The sequence below is a fragment of the Amphiura filiformis genome, chromosome 11, assembly GCF_039555335.1.
Source record: "Amphiura filiformis chromosome 11, Afil_fr2py, whole genome shotgun sequence".
Lineage (NCBI taxonomy): Eukaryota > Metazoa > Echinodermata > Ophiuroidea > Amphilepidida > Amphiuridae > Amphiura > Amphiura filiformis.
Window position 1 is genome coordinate 35,276,147 of NC_092638.1, and position 27,221 is coordinate 35,303,367.

Here is a 27,221-nt window from a genome sequence, read left to right on the forward strand (position 1 = left end):
TTTGCAATTTACACTCCCTGTGTGGGAGATTAAGGTTAGACCCCTATGTTATACCCCTATGTCTTCAATAGGGGTATATGGATTTTAATTGGAATAGCCCATTTAGAGTAGGCCTCCTGTATTAAAATCGGCCAAACTAGACTCTGCAACATTTTCTCTGTTGATAATATATGGAAATAGAGGCACCCGGATACACTGCAACATTATTTCTGTTGATAATTGATGGAATTAGAGGCACCCAGATACACTACAGCATTTTCTATGTTGATTATTGATGGAATTAGAGGTGCAAAGATACACTACAACATTTTCTCTGTCAATAATTGATAGATTTAGAGGCACACAAATACACTGCAACATTGTCTCTGTTGATAATTGATGTCATTAGAGGCACCCAGATACACTACACCATTGTCTCTGTTGATAATTGGGTTTTGATTGAGCAAACTTCAATCAAAACCAAAATTGTCATTGGCGTAATTAGTACCAGGGTCCTGGGTTTTCAGTCCTGTAGATCAATAAAATGCGAAGCCACAGGTTGTCTATTGGGCCGTCACATGCCGCGGTTTTGGGGGCGTTGGCCGTCTTTTCAGAAATTGCTGCCCGGGAAATTTCACAAGCTGTTTTGATACCATCCGAAGAGGTCATTTTACACCCACCCACCACTCCCTTTTTGAAAGATATGAGGGTAAATGGCATTGTTTCTTTGGCTTTTTATCATTTTGTCCACTATATGAATCAAAATGGAGATAAATTGCTGCATTTGGGCAAGTCATTGGGAATGTCCGTTTCAAATTAGCTGTTTGAAAAAGTGAATTGGGTTGTCCCACTTCCGGGCCAAAAACGGTATCAGATGATATAGCTGTCTGATGTGATAATATATGATGTGATGTGATAATATATTGAAACTTATTATTCCATATCTATTTTAAAATTGCTTCCAAATTATGCTGTTTGGAAAATTGAGGTTCAGATGATGTAGCTGTCTGATGTGATGTGATATATTGAAACTTAATTGTGATAATATATGATATGATGTGATAATATATTGAAACTTAATTCCATATCTATTTTAAAATTGCTTCCAAATTATGCTGTTTGGGAATTGAGATTCAGATGAAGTAGCTGTCTGATGCGATAATATATTGAAATATTGTGAAATATTGAAATATTGTGATAATAATATATTGAAACTTAATTTGATATCTATTTCAAAACGTTCCCAAATTATGCTGTTTGGAATTGAGATTCAGGTGATTAGTTGTAGCTGTCTGATGCGATATATTTAAAAATGAACTTGATAATGATTCGCATAAAAAATTATGCACACAGTTGACTCTTGATCAACTGTGTAAATCAACGGAAATAAAAGATTTGGATGGTAAAGATCTAGCTACCGGCAGTAATTGTGTTTGGTCGAATTATTGTGTCCATAGGACAATTGATGGAATTAGAGGCACCCAGATACACTGCAACAATGTCTCTGTTGATAATTGATGGAATTAGCGACACACAGATACACTACAACACTGTCTCTGTTGATAATTGATGGAATTAGAGACACACACAAATACACTGCAATATTGTCTCTGATAATAATTGATTGAACTAGAGGCACCCAGATACACTGCAGCATTGTCTCTGTTGATAATTGATGGAATTAGAGACACACAGATACACTACAACATTGTCTCTGTTGATAATTGATGGAATTAGAGGCACCCAGATACACTTGTCTCTGTTAATAATTGACGCTCTTTTGAAGCATCCAAATGTTTGTACTTTATTTGTATAGATGGTAATTAATTATGCAGATATGCAAATTAGAGAGTGGCTAGACAATATACAGTAATACATTAGAGATTGACCTAGTTTCAAGGTAAAGTACCCTGAACATTTATGCATTGATTTTTAGCAAAATATTGGCGTTAACTAATCAGTGTACTTTGCCCTACTCAATGAATTTGCATAAAACATGCTCAGGGCATTTCTTAGTTTCCAAAAATTTCCTCATATTCCACATTAATAACATTCCAATTTTAGAGCCATTATTATGTATTAGCTGCCCCAGGTCTTACGATTATTTTTTTACCATGAGTTTTAGCATGGCACAGCCCTAGATACGGAGGTGTTCTGTCAACAGCAGAGTACATACTAAGTCTTACCAGATAATGGCTCGCAATTAAAGACTGTGATTTAGATCCCTGGTAAAAGTTTAAACTTGATCCAGACAGTGATTACCAGCAACCAGTTAAGTGAGTTCATCGGTAGTACATCGCTATCATTGTCATGTCAGAGAAGAAAGTAATTCATCAAATCTAGGATGCAATGGGGTATTTCAGTTGAAATCCATACACCCCTGTGGAAGGCATGACCTTCATCTTACACACAGGGTGTGTGAAATTCAAATGGGGTTACCCAAATGACTCCATTTGAAATCTACACACCCTGTGCGGCAGATTAAGGTCATGTCTTCCATAGGGGGTGTATGGATTTCAAATGGAATAGCCTGTTACCTTTGAATTTGATGTGTACAAGAATGTGTACTCAGTAACTTGAGGTCAATTTCAAGTTATGATTATTGAATAGAGGTTAAAGAACTCTGTAATTAGCAATGAGAATAATTTGGCTCATCAGTAATACTGATGAGCTGACTATGGAGTAGATGGAGTAGACCCCTACCCTGGTTGAAAATCCCCCTTCACTCTGCAGTATTTCATCAATTATCCCCATGTAGACAAAATGGTAATTGATGGAATCAGAACAGGCCCATAGCAACCGCACCAGATGACTGCTGCATCTTGCGGCAGTTAACTGATAAGTTGGTCATGATATTTGTTTTGTTTCTCGCAAGAATTTTTTGGATCGTACTTATATAATGTGTGTGTGGGGGTGCGTTGGGGTGTGCCTGGAAATGAGTACACACCCCCCCCCCCGGCACACACACAACACTTATCACATTTAAACTATGGGCCTACCTGCGCAGAGCACCATCATTGGTTCACGGAGGTTTGCAATGGGTTTTTGCATTTGCATGCCAAATGTAGTATTTGCATGCCAAATTCATACTAGAGATCATTTCCTGCCATTTCACAAAGTTGTTGCATAAAAATATCAATGCGCATTAGTGACCCAATCTGATCCTTTCAGGTTAAAGGTTAAAACTTGAGTTACTATCATTACTAACTTTCTCTGTATATACAGTTACTGATGTTGAATCCCCAGGTGTCTTGAATACTTTTTGGCAAAGTTATGAACCTTTTAATGTCCATTTTCTTATTTTTTTATTGTTTTTTCTCCTCACTTTTTCCTATATCTCAGTTTCCTTATTGCCAACTTTAGCCCGATTGGACCAGATCTGGTCACACTTAATATGTGATCAACAAGTACACAGGCTTACTCATGCTTGTTTGTGCATTCAGAAACAATACGCCAACAGGGGCTGTTTATATGCAAGATTGTAACAATTACTTTGTGGTCAATTGTTTGCAAATGATAAGATATGATTGGATCACACACATCACATATATTCATGAGGCTATGAACGTTATTTATTTCATATTTTGGCCATAAAGTAGAATTTTAAATGTGAAAAAGCACCATAATCTGTATTGAATTTTCTGTGGGCTTCGGGTTACCAATATCATCTTCCTCAACTTTTTAAAACTGATCAGAATGTAAACAAAACAAATAAACATGCATGATTTGTAATGTGCTGATCATATACTATAGATAACATCATGACATGCAAGTGTCCCTTTTAAAGAACTATACTTGTTGTCAGCTGTCATCATTGTATTTGCTCATAATGCAATGTATCTAGGTAGTAGCAAGTGGAATCCAGATCTGTCTCCATGACATGGCAGGTAATGTCCCCATTGAACCAATTAATACACACAAATCATGTATCTGCATGAAAATAATATCATAGCTGCCTTGTGCAATCCCTCTCTCAATTCTTCATCATCGGAATTCAGCTGTATGATGAGGTCACAGACTTTGTGTTTAGGTTTGTCTGTGTCCCTTATAGACTTAAACGGGTGCGTAGCACAAGACCAGCCTAAAAAGGTCTGACGCAACCTCTCTGGATAGTATGCTAATGCAACAGAGCCCGGAAGTAGCGCTATGTTTAGGTTTATTTGGCAAATGGTGTGTGACTGTAAGTGAACTGGTGTTTGCACATCCTTGTCATGTCCAAAGTTGAGTCCCCCCCACCCGGGCTTGGGCTTAATTGGTTGCCTACATTTGATGATTCTCTCTCTGTTTTGAATGTTTATATGTGTATGGAAGTTTCTGATCATTTTGAGTCAAGTTGGGTTAAACTTGCAACTTGGACTTACACATCTTTGAATATTGTGAATTAAATTGAACAAGAAATTAATATATGTTAATGTTTTCTTCCGCATTTGAAAAGTTAAGTCTTGTGCAAGAAAACTAACGAAAAAACACCTTTTGATTTGGCAGGTTTTTTAATGTCAGTCAGCTTACAAGAAACATTCTATATCAATACATAATGTTATGAGTCTAATTTTTCGCCTATTATAACCCGACCAAACATTAACATGTATACTTATTCAGTATTATATTGCAATATTTAAGAATCTCATTGAAAACCAAGCCAAGTATGTACATGTATGTAGTCATAAGACCAATATCAGTGTTATGTATGCTTATACAACTCTCGGCAGCGTATATTTATTCAACAACTCATTCTCCAAATGATGGCTGTTTTCTATACGAGTTGAGAATCCTAATGAGCCGATCTCAAGTGATACATCATGGAATAAATGACAAATGATGAGTATTAACCTTAATACATGTAATGGGCAATTCCTGTTGAAATCCATACACCCACTGTGGAAGACATGACCTTAATCTTCCACACAGGGCGCACGGACCCTAGAAAGGATAGGGTCTATGCAGGGAGTGTGAATTTTAAAAGGAGGATACTAGAATGGGTGGCTCCTTTTGAAATCTACACCCCCTGTGTGGGAGATTTAAGGTCATGTCTTCCATAGGGGGTGTATGGATTTCAACTGGAATAGCCCAACAACCTGGGTTTTTGTGTTGCAGCGTCTGCCGGCATCTCGTCCGCTATCTTGATTGATTAATGAGCACATTATATGCCATTGCTAATCTTTTCAATAATTTTGTTATTGACATTTTTGCAGGACATTAATTTGTGTGCTTTTTTCATGCTCAATACTGCTACCATGAAAATAAACATCTGCAAAAATCAGGGGGGCACTTAATTAAAAAATTTGGTAGGGGTGTGCGGCCCGGTCAGCGCCAAAATTTGAGAACTAAGAACTGATTTTGGGCAAAGGGGCTTGATAACTGAAATTTCCACATTTTTGATAGGTCTTGTGAACCAAAATTGGCCCAAATTATAGGTTTTGGAATTTAAAAATACCAAAACTTTCCAAATTTGGGCTAAAGAGCTACAATTGTCAGAGTTTGAGGCTCAAAGAATAGGAAATTCAAAAGCAAGCAAATTAGTTCAAAGTAAAGTCGGCAAAGCTTAAAATATATTGCCTGTGCGAAAATCACCACTTATAGCAGTGTGTTTGTTTTGCATGTAAATTTCCCCATCATAGTGAGATGTAGTGTTTGCGAGCTATGTTCTTATAACAGTATAATGTATATTTCAAACAAAATTAATTGGCCTATAAATTATTTAACAATTATTCTAACTATGGTAAAATTTATAAGGAAGCAAAGTAGTTCAAAGTAAAGTTGGCAAAGCTCGAAATATTGCCTGTGTGCAAATATCACCACTTTTACAGTATAGCAGTGTTTGTTTTGCATGTAAATTTCCCCATCATCGTGAGATGTAGTACTTGCAAGCTACAGTATTATAACAGTATAATGTATATTTCATTCAAACAAAATTAGTTCGCCTATAAATTGTTTAACAATTGTAACCATGGTAATCTGTGGAGTTGACTTAATTATGTAATGGGAAAACTAAATCTTGTCATAATATATTTGGTTAATGCTACAAGGATGTGAACTATAGACAGGGGAGGATCCCAGAATTTTCAATGGGGAGTGCAGAGCCACCGCCGCTCTGCTAAAATTAGGGGGCGCTGCACCGCTCTGCAAATATTGGGGCACCCCCCTAAATCTGCCTCTGATAGATGGTGTAGTAGGATAAAAGACCTCATTTTACTCCATTAACGAGGACATACGTAGCGAGGATGCATGTTCAGGTCCTCGGTATAGCACAAGGTCCTCGGTGTGTCACTGCTGTTATGTCCTTTGAAGTAATGCAAGACACACACCCCCACACACCCTACAAACTTTCCCCCAAGTTTTGCATAATATATTTTGTGCAAAATCATGCTTCTCTTTGATGCTTCTTTCCCCCATCAATCAAGTGTACCAGTCTCCACCAATGCATTTATGGGAGGCTATCATTAAAGTTGCATGTACCTTGATAAATCCTAGTTTAGTTCTATTGTCTACACTGGTGAAATAAGTAATACATATTTTATTGTCATTGTCGCTTTTTCATTTCCATGTATTATTAATGAATCATGAAAATTTAATCATAAATTTATTCCATCGTTTCTGTTACCCGAAGCTGGTTTTTGTCACAATGTGGGTCACATAGATTATAAATATGACTCTTAGAAGAAAAAAAAAGATCAGAAATATGCATGATCATGCTGCTTTATTTTTTAAATCTCGACTTTTTTCTAGAGGGTATTTGCATTTAGTTAGATTTCTCTCTGACACATATCTATTTTTACTAGAAATATGGTTTACTTGCTTTGTTTCAATAAGTATACAAAATAATTAAAAAATGTTTGTGATTTAATATGCACTTTTTTCTGGTCAGGTACAACAATTTGTCATCTGCTTCACATACTGTCGTATCTCAAAAGGCTGCCTTTTGTGATTTTCATATGTGACCATCCTCCACAACTGAGCCCGGATGTCGCCAGTGCCACTATTGAGATATGCTCCATCGAACTTAACAATAAACAATAGGAAACAAAGGATTTATTGACTGTTTTATTGATTTTTCACTACTTAAATGTCAAGTACTATAGACATGATATACATCATTTTAAAGCTAATATCAAGCAGAATATTTTGGTTGAATATCTCAAAAATGATGATTGGCGACTTCAGGGCTCAGTTGTGCTGAGGGGTCACATATAATTGTCATCTAATTGTGATGAAATACATTGTAAAATTAACTTAATATATTTATGTTGTGGTATTATCACAATATTACAATATCATGTCCGTTCATAAAAGAAAGAAGCATGCTGAAATATACAATAACAATATGAAATACAACAATGATAATAAAATTACAAAAAGCAGCCTTTTGAGATACGACAGTATGTGATGCAGACGACAAATTAATCACTGAGATACACCAGAATCATTTTGCTTCAACAAAAGTTATAATTCACCTTATCGGTAAATCCCATAAGCCTTTGCGAATACACCTGAGAATGCGTCATTTGACGTCACGCCGACTTCCAATGCGCAATAATGATGTTCAATAAACAATGTGTGCATCGGCGCAGATCGGGTGATATCAAATGTCGAGTTCTCAGGTGTTAACTCGCAAAGGCTTATGGGATTTACCGAAAAGGTGAATTGCCTACCAACATTGTAGACTTGCTTCAAGAACATGTCAAACTATATTTCCCACAAATTTTGAGGCAAAGAATTATCGTTAGCATGCATTTGGTTTGTAGCTCTAGGGATTTGATCAAAACTTTTTTTTTTTTGTCGTTGAAAATATTCTGAAAGGAACTTAATATTTTGTACACAAGGGAGATACGGAATAATTATATATCCTGCATGCGTAGGCATGGTAGGGATGATGTTTCTATTCCTTTGTCAAAAGAAACCTTCATGCCCCCACTTACACTTGCAAGAGATTAGGCTCTGTAAACTAGCACCTTATAAGCGAATTATGCTGAATATCAAATATCTAACTCCAATCAGTATGTCTTTCAACGAGGAAAAAACTCGCTTGCTAAACCATCCATATGCGCCTGGTAAATCTGAATCAATGTAGATCCATGTAGATGCTTGGGGAGGAGCATGGGGGTAAATGTTCTTCGCTGTAAAGACCCAAAATTATGAAAATTGTCACTTTTTGCCCCTCCTCCTAGTGTACATGGAGGCCATACCAACTCTTATTGGGTCACAGAGTGTGCTGTGATTTCATTTTAAGGGCTGCAGTACACATGCTAACAGATCTGTAGACAAGTTTTTAAAGTTAAAAACACTACCTTTAACAAGCAGAGTGCTCATTTGCTCAGGAGTCTGGTACTCAGTAATTTTCTCTGGAGACTTTTGAAGTTTAGATGCACTATGAAAGCATTTTCAAGTTGAGATTTTGTACCAACAATTAGACAGCCATTGGCCTATACAATAATAGTCTGTTCAGTGTCAGGTGGAGAATGACACACCCTGTCATGTTCCAACTTTCTCTAAATTATCTATAACAAGTATGTTCCACCCACAGAGGAGAAAGAAAACAGAGAGTGTACCACCAGTCAAAGTCCCTGTGTATTGTATGCTGTAAGTTCTCACATATTCATGACGGCCGATTGTTCGATCATGCCGTGTGTAACAATCACGCCAGCGCTGCGTGCCTTCGCGTATAGCGTTGCGTGCTTTCGTGATAGACCGTGAAATACGCGATAATTGCATAGCAGTCTCGTCTGTCGCATTTCATGAAACAATTGGCCCTCATTATCGGGTGATGCGGAGACTTTGACTGGTTGTGCACGCGCTCTGTTTTCTCCTCCTCTGTGGTTCCACCACAAGTTGGCATCATGACCTTTCCCCCATTTATGTAAGAGCCATGCATTTTTGCTGCAGGTCATGTTCCACCTTATACTAAACAGCCAATAGATAAGTATCCTACACTATTGCATACTTGATCCTGATCAGGACAATTCAGAATAATCTGGATCACAAAGTTCCACGTGGATATACTACTTTCAATTTGTAGGAGGACACAAGAGACCTTAATCAGTGGGATGTCTTAATTTCGATGGTGCCATCAATATTGGCTGGCAACTTTCCATCCACTATTTATTATATGTATTTTTTCATGCAACAACCATACTTGGATTGTCATTAATCATACGTAAAGTGGCATATTTTTTGCGCTTTATTTGCCAATATCGGATGGGTTCAGGGCATTTGCATTCTGTCATCTGTTTTAACCCAATTTTCACAAATCCGTCGGGGAATGTTGATGTTAGATGTTACATTATATGAAGTATGTGTTTGGACTACAACATTTGAAATTTTCTGTATGTTCATAAGAATATGAAATTTCTTTTATCATCAGAGTAATGCCATGTAGGAGAGTACACTGTATCCCAATTGTAATGCATTGTAATACCTTATGTGGTAAAATGCTGTCTACAGTAGATAGCAAAACCTAAAACATTAAGTCATCTGCTATCTTCAGTAGATATCAGTTCCATACAACCTAACTACATTGCATTGCAGCACCCACTTGACATGGTAAAAATGGATAGCAAAGCCTCAACAAGTGAACAAGTGAGTCATGTACAATACATGATGATAGTATTCTAGCGGGTAAAATGCTATCTACAGTAGATAGCAAACCTCAAATATAGAAATGATTCCCCATTATCTTCAGTAGAAAGCAGCTCCACCATAGGTGAGAACTTAAAAGTCATCTTCAGTGCTTAAAAATACTCTAGAGGGCAAAATATTATCTAGAGTAGATAGCTGTGCTTTTTGGTGTTAAAATAAATTGTTAGCTATCTTCAGTAGACAGTAGCTCTTTTAGAGGTGAAAGCATTTAATTATCTACAACTCATAATAATAGTAAGATAAAATGCTATCTGCAGTAGATAGCAAACCTCAAAAATAGAAATAATTCACCCGCTATCTTCAGTAGATCGCAGCTCCATTATAGCAAGGAACATGGACATCATCTACAACACATAATAATAGTACTCTAGAGAGTAAAATGCTACCTACAGTAGATAGCAAACCTCGAAAATAGAAATAATTCCCCTGCTATCTTCAGTACATAGCAGGTCCATTATAGGCAAGAAGAGAAAAGTCATCTACAATAGTAGTACTCTAAAATGCTATCCACAGTAGATAGCGAAAATTTTGAAGAAGGCCGAAAAAATTGTTTGATTGGCGTAACATAATAAAGAATTAGGGTAGATCGGTCTGGATTTTTCGTTTGATAAAGGTTTTGGATCCTGACTTTTCTTCTTCTTTTTTTTCTAAATTTACTTATTTTAGGAACAGGAAAATCATTTACAATGCATAAAATATAATACCCTAGAAGGTAAAATGCTATCTACATTAGATAGTAAACCTCAAAAATATAAATGATTCCTTGGCTCTCTTCAGTAGATAGCAACTCCATTATAGGTAAAAACAAGTCAATCATGTAAAATGGATAATGTTTACTCTAGAGGGTAAAATGCTATCTACAGTAGATAGCAAACCTCAAAAATAGAAATAATGCCCTTGCTATCTTCAGTAGATAGCAGCTCCATTAAAGCCGGGAACATGAAAATCATCTACAATGTATAATAATACTCTAGTGGGTAAAATGCTATCTACAGTAGATAGCAAACCTCAAAATAGAAATAATGCCCTTGCTATCTTCAGTAGATAGCAGGTCCATTAAAGCCGGGAACATGAAAATCATCTACAATGTATAATAATACTCTAGTGGGTAAAATGCTATCTACAGTAGATAGCAAACCTCAAAAATAGAAATGATAGAATAGGAAAATCATATACAGTGCATAATGATAGTACTTGAGTGGTTAAGGAGATAGCAATGCATTCACATTTGAATTGTTAGCTATCTTCAGTAGATAGCAGCATCATATAGGCCAGTACAAATCAAGTGTAAATAATATATATACTCAGTTCAGCTAGTAATAGGCAACAATATCGTGCTATTTAAAGTAATCTGCAATCAAACAAAGTTTTCATTAAGTCTAAATTAGAGTTGTATGATATGATTATCACTATAATGCAACACGCTCCCATTTAAAGTCAGTGGTGCTATATCTTGTTCAAGTTATAGTACATACCTTCATATGTATTTATTGCCTGATGATCCATGGCTGGCAAGTGGTACATAAATCATAAAGTTTAAGCCATGCTCATTCACCTTTAGCTTAATGTCTTCATGTAAATCCCACTTTTGGCACACATTTTATAGGATTTTAAATTGATCTAAATCGAGATGATTAAGAAGAAGACACAAGTCAAATAAACTCATGACTTCCTGCCCTAGTTGTGCAGTTATGTGCAGCTCAGAATAAGTCAAAATCATGTGTGCTGAATTTAAATGAGGCATGGTTTATTTCTTGCCTTTTGCCAACATTTGACTTAACGTGTTGTACAAAGATTGTACTTCATGTGTGTAGCCCAAGGGGGATTCTTTGCCACTTATTGTGCAAACTACTGTTGTGACATATTTATTTCAGTTGAAGGTGTTTTTGTGTTCATATAGGGTGAAACAATGGTTACTGGTTAACATCAGATTGAAATTGAAATCTATACACCCCCTATGGAAAACATGATCTTAATCTCCCACATAAGGGTGTAGATTTCAAATGGAGCCACCGATTCAAGTAAACCCATTTGAAATTCACACTACCTGTGTGGAAGATTAAAGTCATCTTCCATAGGGGGTAATATGGATTTCAATTGGAATAGTACATTTCATTGTTTCTTGAACTAGTTTTGATGAATTTTGATAGAATATGGACACAATTACTTTGTTAGGGTACTTTATTTTGAAGAAGAAGGGCGGTTTGTTGGCATGCTTACAGCGCAACCGTGGAAAGGCATTGACGTCACTTCGGAACTTGAGGCGAGCCAATGTATATACAGACACACCAAACATCTAACAATCCATACTTACATTTCATGTGCAATAATACTTTCTGGAGTGCCTTATTAAGTAGGCCCATTCCATGTCAACTCTTTCAGGGATGTGCACATCAGCAAGCACCCTTCTTCAATTTTTCTTTTTTTCTCCATCAGAGTTTGGTAGATATTGACATTTTTGATTTTGCATGTATAATGATTTAATGTACAATTATGAAGGCAAACCCATACTCCATGTGTCGAAGCCATCGAGATCAATTTGAATATTTCAGAAATGTTGTCCAAGAACATATCTTCAACATACCTGAAGTTGATGGTGGGGCAAATTGTCTGACATTGGTTTTCAAAACTTTGAAAAAATCCTGGGGTATTTTTTTTGGTGTAGTACTTTCAAATAGAACCCATGTAAAAAAAGTGGTTTTGTATGGGTAATATCTCAGCTAAATGTATTCTAATATGCCCTCAATATTGATAAGAGTAATGTCAGGACCAAGGGCTCTGACTGGCAAAAAATAGACATAAAATTATTTTTACTTTTTTGGAGTTCTGACCCCCCAAAGTTGGTCCTGGAAGGACGAAGTTGCATTTTCAGGGACCTATATCTTTTAAAGTAAAGGAAAACCAAGTTTTCTGATAGCAGATTTGAATTTACACCAAAAGGTACCCCAGGATATATACTTTTCAAAGTTTTAAAGGGTTCCCTTTTATACATTTATGGACCTCCAAACATCGCCTTCTCCATAGAGTTGTACACATTTTTACGCTGACCCCTAAATTTCAAATTGATGCCATGGAAAACTAAATGGAGTATGAAGCTCAAATTTTCAGGATTTTACTTTCTCATCAATATCTACCACCACACAGAAAAAGAAAAAATTGAAGAGGTGCTGCGTGTTCACATCCCTGGAGTTGACATGGAATGGGCTAGTACTAAAGACAAAATTTCATCCAAAATGATGAAATATTTTAAAAACTAATTTGGGGGACAATTCTTAAGATATGTGTAGACCAACTCTGGTCGAAAAGGGGATAAGTCTGAATGGGGATAAGATCGAAAAGGGGACAATGTCAAAAAGGGGATTGACCTTAAAGGAGATATTGGTCCAAAAGGGGACAAGGTCCAAACACAGACAAGGTCCAAAAGGAGACAATTGTGAGGTAAATGGAAACAGCAAAATGGGTAAATTGGTCATTAATGGCATTTATGGCAGATGGCGGGTACCAATATTATGAGTGCCCCATGTGCAAAAGCCTGCACCTTATGTCATAAAAGCCATGTCCAACTTGAACATAAATGTGAAGTGTTAATAATATTTTGCAACTCAAATGTGGCCTATGTGTTGTGAGCTTCAAAGACTGGTTTCAATCATCCTTAACTTTAATCAGACAAGTATGTCAGAAATTTTGAATACAACATCAATCTTTCTCTTAATGACTTGAACTACAGCTCATTAGTATTGCCGTTAGATACATGATGAATGGTCTTATTAAGGAATAGTCCAGTAAACAGGCTATTTTTATTAGATAGAACATAATGTGACGTGATCAAGGGGAATGAGTCACATGTCGACCCTGGACGAAAATGTGTTTTAGATATGTTTATAATGAGGATATTTAGAGCTTTCAGAAACTGAAAACCCCATGTTGATATGACTTTTCTTTGTGAAGTTACGTCAATTTATCAATCGCTGAAAACAATATAAAGGAAAAGAATTTTAACACTTTCTTTGCCTATGTCTCAAAATCAATATTAGCGACATCCGACTCATTTCCCTTGATCGTGTCACATATAGGAACAAAAGAGATTGATTGAAAAATGCTCATTTGTTAGTTTATGTAGATAATTGTAAGTTAATTATAACTTATGTGGGCTTGTGTATTAGACACATCAACATCTCAGTAGGCATGCATTATTTTGTACAATTCCTCGAGCAACAAGTAATATGCATTTATTAACCTATTTCATACACAAGAAAAAACCCTGTGATTTCTGCTATTTTTATAACAAAATTGTCACTGAAATGTTGGAAAATGCAAGCAAATACAAATGCATCAACCCGCAAGAAAAAAGAATGCATCTGAAAGCTTTATGCGGAGTGCACGCCCATGCAATTATACAACATTTATGCACACCTCGTATCTGCGCTGATTGGTTCTCGCTATCAAGGAGTGTATGAAAGAAGATTAAAGGTCATAGTAAAGAAACACACTTCACATTTGCAAGCCATAGAAGAGGGGACCCAGTTTGTAAAATTAAATTACAATAACAATTTCCAGATAGCTTATTTAAGATATTTTGATTTTTAAGTAAACATTAAATTGACATTAATATTTAAAAATTCTAGAACAAGAACCAACCTAAGCAACCAAACAAAAATGCAAATTCTTTGTGGTAGATAAGGAACTTCTACAAGTTTGAATAAAATTTGTAGCAAAAAATGCACTAGGGGCATTTACAGCTTATGCATCTAACATGTGTAATAAGATTGGAATGTTATAATCAAGTTAGCAGGGATGCTTTATTATGTGTGTCAAATGTGTGCATACCCCGAGGTTACGGTTGAGGTCCCATTAAGCCAACTGCATCGTTCAAGTGCTGATGCTTCTCATTTTATTATCTCATTCAACATACATTCTAATACTTTATTCTCTAGGTCAGCCTGTTATATAATACTTCATGTCAAATTATAGTAAGAACAGTTGGTTGCTAATAAATCACTAATATTGGTTTCTTTTATTCTTTGTGTGTCATTTCAGCATGTGATATGAACATACACAAGCGATGTCTTCAACAAATACCTAATCTATGCGGCTCAGACCATACAGAGAGAAGAGGAAGGATACATGTGATCGCAAAAGTAGACAATGGAGGCAGAGAAATGGAAGTCAAAAGTAAGTGTAGACAATGGAAGCAGAGAAATGGAAGTCAAAAGTAAGTGTAGACAATGGAGGCAGAGAATTGAAAGTCAAAAGTAAGTGCAGACAATAGAGGCAGAGAAATGGAAGTCAAAAGTAAGTGTAGATAATGGAGGCAGAGAAATGGAAGTCAAAAGTAAGTGTAGATAATGGAGGCAGAGAAATGGAAGTCAAAAGTAAGTGTAGACAATGGAGGCAGAGAAATGAAAGTCAAAAGTAAGTGCAGACAATAGAGGCAGAGAAATGGAAGTCAAAAGTAAGTGTAGACAATGAAGGCAGAGAAATGGAATTCAAAAGTAAGTGTAGACAATGGAAGCAGAGAAATGGAAGTCAAAAGTAAGTGAGCATAGTTGTAGACATGCATCATGGGTAATCTGGGTGTGTGGGGGATATAAAGACCTGAAAACAAGGGCGCACACACGAAAATAGTGTGATAACCGAGGACACCCAAAAACTGAGGACGTCCACTATTAACTCTCCCTACCAGCGCATTGCAACAGGCAAAAATACATATGAGACCATGTCTGATTTACCGCTGTAAAGTCTGGCCACGGTTGGCTAGTTAGGGGCTATCATTTTCTTCGGAAGAGGGGTGGTCCCAAATATACGGGGAGGGGGTAATATATTTTTGGAAAGAAAAATAGGGGGGTTCATAAAAGATTTGATGACCAAAATGTAGGGAGTCAAAAGATGACCACAGATAGTGTGTTTATTTTATTCAAAAAGACTGATTTCAGTACAATTTTAGCCTGTTAATGGGGTAAGGTATGTGCAGAAATAGGGGGGTTACAATTTTATTGACACTGACTTTTTGTAAATTTGGGGCCCCCTTCCAAAGAAAATGATAGCCCCCTGGTCTCAGTTGGATAGTAAAATGGTAAGTGGATCCACGGTTTGGAGCTTAGCTTTGGGTGTCCAATGACCTCGGTTAGATAGTTGTAGGTCCTCGTTTGCAAGTCTTACAAGTAGGGGTGGGTTTATAATCACCCACTTCTGGGGACTATTTGAGTCTGCCTCATATATGTAGATATAGGATGTGTCCACTTTTGTCTGTGTGTAAACCGGAAGTAGTATTAAACTGTGAAAAGATTTAACATTACATGTGTTACTATGCTTTCTTCTTTTGTCTGCTAGTTGGTGAAGCTAAGAATTTAATACCTATGGACCCCAATGGCCTGTCAGATCCGTATGTGAAGATTAAACTCATACCAGACCAATCCGGCAAGTCAAAAAGGAAAACGAAAACCATCAAATCAAATCTCAACCCAACCTGGGATGAAACTTTCAAGTTGTAAGTATCGTATTCTGTTAAATCAAGCAATCATTAGATATTGACTGGAGAAATCTGACTCTCTACTGCCACTAGATATCAAGATGGTGGTAAATACCTTTGTAGTGTACTCTGACAATGTGCCATACAGGATTGTCACATAATAGGGTCTATGTAGACTGCTGCCCTCAGTCGTCAACCGTCTGGATTGACGACTGAGAAAACTACATGGAAAAAAAGTGACGGATTTTGCAACAGGATTCCTGTGGCATAGAGCATGCGCAGTTGTGTCCAAATTGACCTTTTGACCGAGTTTGTTGTTTTAGAAGTTCCGAGCGCGATCTTGTCACAGCGGCGTGGTACAGCGACGCGGTACACGGGCGCCGCTAGTCAGTCAGGCGCTTACTGGCGCACAAACGAAAAGTCGCATTGAATATTTTTCTGAAGTCCGTCATGATATTGGCTGTAAGATAATCAGTCGTCACTACGAAGCATACACAGTACATGCGAAGTGTAGGCGGCTGATTGGAATTAGTCTAGGGTCTATGTTGCTTGAGCAACAGGCTAACATGGTGGAGTCGGCATTCTCCAGTCTAACTCTATTGTCTATTGTAAACAATAGTGTTGATTTTTACAGAAGGGCGTGGATATCTACAATCCTGGACAGAATGGAGTTACCTATTCAGGTAACCCCATTTGAAATTCACACTCCCTGTGTGGAAGATTAAGGACATGTCTTCCATACAGGGTGTATGGATTTCAACTGGAATATCATATTGTAGAGGGAATTTTGATGACCAGCAGCAATGAAGCAGGAATGCATAGTGGTGTAGACATACAGGGTGTCACCAAGGATTCTCGAGTACTAATATACTATAGGATAAGCCACTCGTTTGCGCAAATGAAGTCAGTCATTCAGCCTATGCGCCTTCATACATGTGATGGCATAGCTGTGTAGGAGTGTATCACCTGTGGAAGAGATGATGCATATTTACGTCATCGTTTCCAAACAAAATTAAATGGCGAAAAACGGCGAACATTGGGTCGAATCTTTCAATTACTATCATATCGTGAAAAACCAAATAGCTGAAGTGTTAGCTCAATATGCTAGGAAAATATTCTCTTTGATGACTCCATGACGAGACTGGCTAAATAAGCTGTATTTTTGCTTGAAAGGGTCCGAATAATTTAGGGTACCAAACTACTAAAACTGTCAATCAATTACTACGGTACCAAACTTGGTACCAAACTCCCTAACAACCGTCACTCAAACTGCCGATATGTCAATCAAACTGCCGTAAAGTGACTTCACTTTTTGTACAGGGATTGAATACGAGTGTCACTGCCCTGGTGTCACAAACTGTTGGAACATTGTGACCTGTTGGCTTGTTGTTACCCACAGAGTAGTAGTTCCAATATCAATATAAAACAAGTCTAAAACATTATTTGTATATCCAAAGCTATAGAGGACCTTACCCCTGATCTTGGCCCAACAAGCTAACTTCAAATTCCATGTACAATGGAAAAAAAAAAAGTTTACCTGAGACTCCAAAGCATACTTTTAGAAAATTAGTTCATGGGATTCGAAGAATCTTTTTAAAAAATGTGCAGCATCAAAAATTTTAGAACGGTGAACATTTTACTTGCACCAGAAAACAAACAAATTATGTTAAATACTAAATTGTCAGTCACATTGATATGATGTTAAAGGTGGGTAACCTGATCTGATTGACAGCCTCATCACCCTCTTTACCCCATCAAAACACAGATTTTGGTATCAGGTGAAAGCTCATAATTTTCTCATTAACATACTGAAATAAGGCATGCCAAAATGGTATATTTCTGAAGAAATCATCAGTCTCAATTGTGGTATACCATGTTTGAGACTAATTCAATAGTTTTTGATGATATCTTTGGAAATACACTGATTTGGAACTCCTAATTTCAATATGTTAATGAGAAAAATAGGATCTTTCATTTGATATCAGTTTATTACAGGATCATGATGGCTATCATTACCAAAAACACCATAGATTACCAGTATCACTCTGTATAAATGTCAGTAATTCCATAAGGAATTAGTCACATTTACAAGGAACATTTATGTGTTGTTTTTGCATGAATGTTTGAAAGAGACAACATTTTATGTTATACATAAGTATTAAAGAATTTGATTTTCCAAATTATATCAGGTCACCTTCCTTTAAACAAAAAGAGCTTTGGAACATGTTTAGCAAAAATGAAACCTAATACGACATAATTCTCATGGATATTCCTTGTCACAACAGCGAGATGTGAAACTGTAGAGATGAGGTATAAGTTTCATAGCAAACAAAAGCAGTTCTGTCTGCAATAATAGAAACACACAGCCACTTCACCGACATCATGTGCACACACACGCTACGATACTCGGAAGTTACAGCGACTCGCGGAATGGCATACTCAAACACCTTAGGGGAATATGAGTACTGGAATGTGTGTAGTACATCTTCAGAAAAAGGAAAACAACAAAACAATGCTGTGTCTATAACAAACTGCAGTATAGTGGATGAGAGTGTTGTGGATGATAAACCTGGTTTTAACTTTCACCATTTTGGAATATGGCTGCTGTAATTTTGTCGTAATTTTTTTTTTGGTCAAGCATGTATGTAGTCTACAGTGAAACTGATCAAAAACATGGTTCATAATGATTGCATATTAACTATTTTATCATTTTGGAAGAAAAAAAGAATAATCTAAATAATCCTGAAAGATGCCATCCTACTGTCATGACCCAGAAATAAACATGTTCTACTGTTTTCGATGAACACAACCAAAAGCCTGTTCTACGGTACAACCTGGAAAAACCCTGTTTTACAGGCACAACCCAGAAAAAGAAAACCCTAGTCTACGAGCATGACAGACCCAGATTTTGTATGCATGTATAATCAGCTGTTTTGTTCCAAAAAAAATGATTGATTGAAAAAAGTGAACAAAGCAAGTGACAAAAAATATTCTGGGTAATTTACAACAAAAACAAAAAACAAAAAATGCCTAACTGACCGGTCCTTCTTGAAAGGTCCTCTGGCCACCTAGAACTGTAAGATTTTTCTCATCACCTTGCAGTAGAAATGCATTGTGGGAAGTGTAAGATGCCTTTTCTGGATATCTGTGCAACAAGCAAAAGACACTGTCATTAAAAAGAGCCAAGGTTGAAACTTGTATATATAATTATTTATCATTTGGCGAGTCACAGGCTTAATATAATTACATAACAATGGATTGATTCTGTTCCAGTTTTCATCCAAATACAATTACAGGTCGGTTTGGCTTGACTGGTAATAAGGTTAATAGCATCACAAAATACGAGTAAAGCTTTGTGGTGAAACAAATGCTGTATAATATGGTGGCAGTTACCATGACAACAGAAAGGAAATCCAAATATCATAAGGATATTTTGATTTAGAGAGAATTGCATTAATTAACCAGGTTAGGATTGGAATTTTAACGACAAGAACTGTAGGGGGATTATTTTGAAAAGAACACAATGATTTTAAGTCTCAAAAATGATGTCATGTTTAGGTAAAAAGAAGTGTTTACAGAATAAGGTAGCATGGCATGTAAAATGTGACGTCACATAGGCAGCGACGAAGACATGCATGCGGTGGCCATGAGTGAAAGCAAAGGGCAGTATGCATGCACAGTCACTGTGTCATGCTCATCAATGCTTTAGCTGGTTTATGAGGTATATTTAGAGAATAAATGATAGGAATTTTGTTTTTACTATCCTCTACCGTGTATGTGATAGACGACAGACAGGTCCAATATTTTGAGTAGTCTACGATTGTATATATAATTATTTATCATTTGGCGAGTCACCGGCTAATATAATTACATAACAATGGATTGATTCTGTTCCAGTTTCATCTAAATACAATTACAGGTCGGCTTGGCTTGACTCGTAATAAGGTTATAATAGCATCACAAAATACCAATAAAGCTTTGTGGTGAAACAAATGCTGTAAATATGGAGGCAGTTACCATGACAACAGAAAGGAAATCCAAATATTATAAGGATATTTTGATTTAGAGAGAATTACATTAACGAGGTTAGGATTGGAATTTTAACAACAAGAATTGTTGTGGGATGATTTTGGAAGAGAATACAATTTTAAGTCTCAAAATGATGTCATGTTTAGGTAAAAAGAGGTGTTTGCAGAATAATGTAGCATGGCATGTAAAATGTGACGTCACATAGGCAGCGACGAAGACATGCACGCAGTGGCCATGAGTGAAAGCAATCGGCAGTATGCATGCACAGTCACTGTATCATGCCTTAACTGCTGTGTGCTGTATGAGGTATAAAATGTCCTTGTGTTAAAAAAATGGCCTTTCTTGAAATGCCAAAATGTACAAAAACAAATGGGACTGATGCGAGACATTTAGTCATTTAAATTCTTACCGCCTATAGCTAGCTAATGTATCAATGCAAGATTGCAAAGTGATAAAAATAGAGAAACACTCCACCACAATAGATAGACGTCATTACATGCGAGGTTAAATATAGTATATGGCATGGAATTTTGTGAGGTTTGAGATTTGTCACTTTTTTGTAGTTAATCCAAGAATCGCAAATTTAAACGCCTATTAAACTGTTTGAATTGTGTCAATCTTTGAAACGCTGAAAAAATAAGCTAATGTGAACTGCAAAATTCACAAATAAATAAATATTGCTAAAAATATCATAGTTGTACAGAAAATGACAGTTAAAATGTTACCTGTTTTGAGTAGTAACTGGCAGTTTCATGCTGCACACGTCCATATACACCAATCCGACTAGGCCATTCCTGCAGTGTCCCCGACGTAAAACTGCGGTGTCCCAAGGTCGGGGGTTCAATCAATTACTTGTTAGTGTGCTATACAGAATTGTACACAACAGTAATTTTCAATACACGACCATGAATTGATTGAACAAATTAAATCTCCCGCACTGGTACAATTGTGGTTCCGTCAATAGAGGGCCAAATACAGTAAACGCTTCTCGGATTGGTGTATAGGATGGCAACAATCATCAGACTGATAAAACAAGTTCATTTTACAACAAAAAACATTATTGATCAAGAGAATACATAAAATCAATTATTGATTGAAACAAATCAGTTCTGTGCTGGAGGTGTTGCCAGGTGAAAAGTTGCTAGGTGAATATGCTAAAAATATCACATATATAGTGTTCCTGACCTTAATCTTGGGCATAGATTTCAAATGGAATCATCCATTCAGGTAACCCCATTTGAAATTCACACTCTCTGTGCGGAAGATTAAGGTCATTCTTCCACAGGGGTGTATGGCTTTCAACTGGAATAGCCTGATTTCTGTTGCCTTACTTGTTTACCAGAGGTTGACAAGATCTAGGTCAGTTTGCTTGTTGGCTTGTTGTTATTTTAGTATAGACTTTTATGTTTGACATAAAAAAAAGAAAACCTAGGTTATATAAAATTCTATGTATTGTGACAAACACATTTGTATTGTGTGAAATTATATTACATGGTGCTAGCTGGAACTTGGATAGAAATATAATTAATGGGGTATTCCAGTTGAAATCCATACACCCTCTGTAAGACATGCCCTTAATCTTCTACACAGGGTGTGTGCATATTTCAAATTGGTTACCTGGACGGGTGACTCCATTTGAAATCTTCACCCCCTGTGTGGGAGATTAAGGTAATGTCTTCCATAGGGGTGTATGGATTTCAACTGGAACAGTCCGTTTACTTCAGGGGTTCTAATCAATCAATTCAATCAATCAGTTGTCATTTATAAAGTGAGAAAATCATGAAACATGCTCTGAGGCGCTGAAGCTCAAACACTGAAAGATACTTTTCATGCTCAAAATAGTACTACAGTTCTAAAGGACTATACAGACTCTATTCTATTTCCAGTAATGTTAACTTCTAACGAATGCTTGCATTTTGTTCTATCTTGCCTTTTTAGGCTCATGCTGTGCAATATCTTGCTTATCTTTTTTACACTGGTTTTTAATATATTGGTTTGCTTGCTTATATCGAGGGGTTTCCTTGAACTGTTTGTATGTTTTAAAATTGTAAATTCAAATATTGTTCTCATATTTTACAAATGTATGTGCTTTTAATACCATGTTCTGTAAAGCGCCTTGAGTTCTTTTGATGTAATTGCGCTATATAAGAAATAAATATTATTATTATTATGGCGTAAATAATATGGCGTCATCAAACATTTGTTAGAAGTTAAACATTAAATAGAAATAGAATGGGAATAGTTTAAATAATCATTTTACATCAAATTATCTACATCACTAAAAAGTCTGTAATGGCCCTAAGAAAGTATTGGCCTTCAAATGCGTTAAAGCATGAGCAATAAAGAAATGAAACTGTTAAAAGCATGTTTTGAAAAAATAAAATAAATCACTTACGAGTATAAAAATAATTTGTTAGACCTGATTGTACTCATACATCCACATAAAAGGAAGATACTGTACCTGAGCCTGATTATATAGAAACATTTACTGCGCATAAAAAGTATCCGAACACTTAATACAAAAGCAAAAGCTTAAAGACACTAAACCTAATTTACCAAATTAAGTAGTCAATAGATTGAGAATTTTGTTTAGCGTATTTTAATACCTCATTCAGCATGGTGTGACTTTGTTTTCCCAACTTAAACCAACATGAATTTAGAAAAGAGCATTTCAAAAGTGACAAAATTTACCTGGACGTTTCTCCCGAAACACACTAATTATGAGCAGGCGTGTTGATCTGTTGATCATAATAGTTAGAATAGCCGGTAATAATCACACCGAAGGAGGAAATAGCCCAAATTTGTCACTTTTGAATTGCTCTCTTTTTTCTTCTTCAATTCGGTATAACTTGGGGAAATAAAGTCAGAACGTGCCAACAAAAATTACCAATCTAATGATTACTAATTACTTTATTTGGTACTTTAGGTTGAATGTTGTTAAGAAATTGCTGTTGTTTTAAGTGTTCGGGTACATTTTGTGTGCAGTATATGAAGAGCTTGTTTCCAAACCATGTTATGTCCTCAACCAGATGTTTTTCATTTACTTGTGTGTGATACAATCACAACTACTTTGACAAGTTTGATATCAGCGACAATGAGTTGTACCATCAACAAGCTTGCCTAACAATATGCAGACTAGTGTTCTCATTTGGGAACCAAAGGCCTTACACAGCATCACAACTCATTGTAATAATTTTGCACAGGTAAATCAGAAACATGTGTTTGTGGACTTAACATGTTTTGGAGCCAAGCTCTTCATATAAACAAGAGGTTCATATAAAAGAATTTGAAATGTAATATATAAACATTTCATTCTTCTATCCAGTCGTTCCCATCAGGATTATTGTTGTTTCCGATGCATTTTTCTCTGTTGTCTGTGGTAGCCTACCGTTAGTTTTGATCGGCAACCTGTCCGTACCAAGCCCTAGCTAGGTTCCGCAACCCCTTGGGTTTCGCGCAGGTGCATTTGGAAATAGGCCAAGAAATGTGAATGAACCAAAAATAGCTGTAATTGGGTTTGGCAAGCGTTTGATGGAGAGTCTGAGTTGGTTCACATTGGCATTCTGAGTTGGTTCACATTGGCATTCTGAGTTGGTTTTATTGGCATTCTGAGTTGGTTCACATTGGCATTCTGAGTTGGTTCACATTGGCATTCTGAGTTGGTTCACATTGGCATTCTGAGTTGTTTCTGTTTCTGTTTCTGATACGGTAACTTCCCTTGGGAAACTCAGTATCACAGACAAAGCTGCATCTACACTAAGCTGGTTAGACCAGTTACATTGATGAGAAACGTTTTACGTCTAGGTTAATCAGTCATGCTGGCTGACCATGTATAGACGTCAGAATGATTTGTACTCTTGGACCTATCAATTGATTAAAGTGAATGCAGCGACAGAGGTGGGGGTTCGAACTCACAACCTTGTGAGTCCGGTGCTCTATCCACTGCACCACAAGGCCCACGTTGGTTCACATTGGCATTCTGAGTTGGTTCACAATAGCATTCTGAGTTGGTTCACATTTGCATTCTGAGTTGGTTCACAATAGCATTCTGAGTTGGTTCACATTGGCAATCTTTCGCACCATGAATAAGTTGCTTTTAGTTCAGTTCAGTTTTGATATACTCATCTCAAATCATAGCACAAAGTTTAAAATTACACAATTCTTATTTAATTATAATAATTCTATATATAGTCACTTTAAACCTTAGAAAGTGGAGAGATATTGATGCCACAACAATGCAGACTGTTTTTGCCTAGCTGTCAGTTGGTGAACTTAGTGTACAAGGGTGGACATTACCATAGAGCACAGTTGACCCGGCCCAGGGGCCAAGATCTAGGGGGCCAAAATTTTGAGGGGGAAAGAAATAAAACAAATTTTTTTTTAAAGGAAGAGGAAGTAGGAATAAAAATAACATGCAGTCAACCACCTTAGAATTTTAGCATTAACTAGCAAATTTTCCTGGTAAAGTAATACTGGGGAGTGATGGGTCAGCCAGATGGCTTGGAAAAAACTTATATTACACTGTTCTTTTTAGATATGTACACTCCCCGGGTACACTTGATCAAAGATCTTTTAAAAAAATTGAACGTCAAGGTGACTGATTAATGGAATATTTGCCGCAAAGGTCGTTACACTGAAAACTGTTTTTTCTTTGATGTGATTGCTTACGTAATAGGTAAATGTTTGAAAGAAATTAAATTATTTCAACAAAATCCATTCGGTGAAAATGCACTCGCAAATGAACGTTAGATTTTTAAAGAAGAGAAAATAATTGCTTGCCTGGTGGCAAGTTTCCCATGCACTTGTTGACTCAAAAGTTATTAACTTCAGCTGCAGGCATATACACTATAACTTAATGCTGCTTCATTTTTATTTTTTCAGCGATGTATTTTTGCGTAAAGTTTATTGAACTGTGCCGGTGTTTGCGTGAATGTCATGTTCGCAAATCTGAATTATAGAAGCTGCTTTGTATCAAATGTTTTTATAAGGAACATTAAATATGTGAAATAAGGATCTGATATAATGGGCTATTCCAGTTGAAATCCATACACCCCCTATGGAAGACATGATTTTTTATCTCCCACACAGGGGGTGTAGATTTCAAATGGAATGACCCATTCAGGTAACCCCATTTGAAATTCACACACTATGTGTGGAAGATTTAAGGTCATGTCTTCCATAGGGGGTGTATGGATTTCAACTGGAATAGCCCAATGGGATATTGGAGCTGGGAGAAAAAATGAGGTGCAGAAAGGTTTTCTGATTTGGGCGATGTTGAACATCGGTGAAAAATAATATTTGTAAATTTGTTGAGTAATTAATAATTTGTTATCAATGCAAATGATAGCCCCATGCTGAATAAATGACTTGAAGGCAAACCCAATTATAAGACATTTACTCTGTAATTGTACAGTTACTTTTCACTGATATCAGTCTTAAAATGTGGTATCTAGAAGAAGCTAGATACAAGTACTGGAATATTTTAGCGGTATTCATTTTGTTGGCGATTGTAACCGTTCTGAACAGTTTATGCAATTTTTGTTATTCACCGTTAAACAGAAGCGTGCGCAGGTTTTTAAAAGTGGGGGCATGGGTCTCGATTCCCCCGACTGTTCTAAAATGTTCAGTTTGCTTCGCCGCAGTTATAGCAAATTCATAAATTATCCCCGATTGGGTGAATTTCCCTCGACTGAGTGACAAAAGTGAGGGACATGTGCCCCCCCTTTGTGCACGCCGCTGCCGTTAAACAGTTACACATGGTAAAAAATATTTTTGTGGGTGTTTAAATTTATGATACTGAAATTATCTGCAAAAATAAACACATTGTGAAAATAACATATCCCGCTATACAGGACACAGTGCAGTTGAATGCAAAAAGACTGTTGAATGCATTCTTATTAGGAAATGAATATCACTGGTGTATTCAGGGGGACACACTGGGTTGTCTGGCACCCTTTGATCTGAGATGTAAAATCTGATGACAAAATTGTTCATCACATAGAAATAATTATATCAAAAACTGTTACTGGGCTATTCTATTTAAAATCCATACTGTCCCTGTGCAATATTTAGTTTTAAAGTTTTCCACAGAGGGTGTGAGTTTTGAATACAATAGACAATTGGGTAACATCCATTTGAAATACTCACACCAGTTGTGGAATATATAGGTAAAGCCATAATACAGGGGGAGTATGGGTTTCAAAATGATTAACCCAGACCAGTTATATTTCAAAAAACAAACTCCTTCTGTAGAAGATATTTCCAAAATCTCCCACAGGGGTAGTGTGGATTTCAATTCAAATAGTCCAGTTCTGAATTTGAAATACATTTTTTGGACTAGAAGAAAAAGGACATCAAAATATTTTTTCATTGGTGGTGTGACGCATAATGGCTGCCAAGTCAGGATGTTTCCAGTGTGATTTTAGTGCTTTTTGTTTTAGAGTGACAGTCAATTTACTGGAGCATGACAAAATTTACCTGATCAGATTTCTATATTATAGTGAGCCACAGGCAATTCACAATGTATTGATTACACCACACTAGGGAAAGTAGCGTAATGAGGATTTTCTGTAATGTAAAATCACCATATCCCCAAATGTAGGTGTTTAAATGTCTGAATTCATCAAATTTTTATAATATTTGATGTGAATTGATGATGCAATACTTGCTCTTCCATCAAAGAATATACTATACATGGAACCATGCTAAATTGGATGGTTAACAATGTCAACAATATCTGATATGCATGTTTCAACAGTTATCTTAAAACTCAGTCAAAGCAATTGTCTTTTACGGGGATCCTGTGTGTTTCCGTACCGGAAGTCATCAGTTTGTACTGAAATTCTTTTTCTCAAGGTTTAGATCTTAGAATATCCTTCGGAGCTACTCTCCTCAGGATTATTCCTTGATTCCAAAGCAAAATTTATAGATCTTTCACAATACCATCAAAACAGTTGATGCACAATCATCAACCTCTAACCTGAGACTATTATACATGGTATAATAGTCTCAGGCTGTACTGTGAATTTTGAAACATCAAGTCTGATAAACTTTAAAAATGACAAACCTAGGTTTCATTTTCAGGCTTGCCAAGGTATCAGATTGTGGTCAT

General features: G+C 36.5%; 1 protein-coding gene across 1 annotated transcript in view; it reads left to right on the top strand.

Annotated features, from left to right (window-relative positions):
* The window catches only part of LOC140164774 (protein kinase C-like), a 379,558-nt gene that overhangs the window by 285,184 nt on the left and 67,153 nt on the right, over positions 1-27,221 (top strand). Inside the window, 2 exon segments of the mRNA XM_072188144.1 lie at positions 14,650-14,784; positions 15,943-16,099. Coding sequence (XP_072044245.1) covers positions 14,650-14,784; positions 15,943-16,099 — 292 coding nt within the window.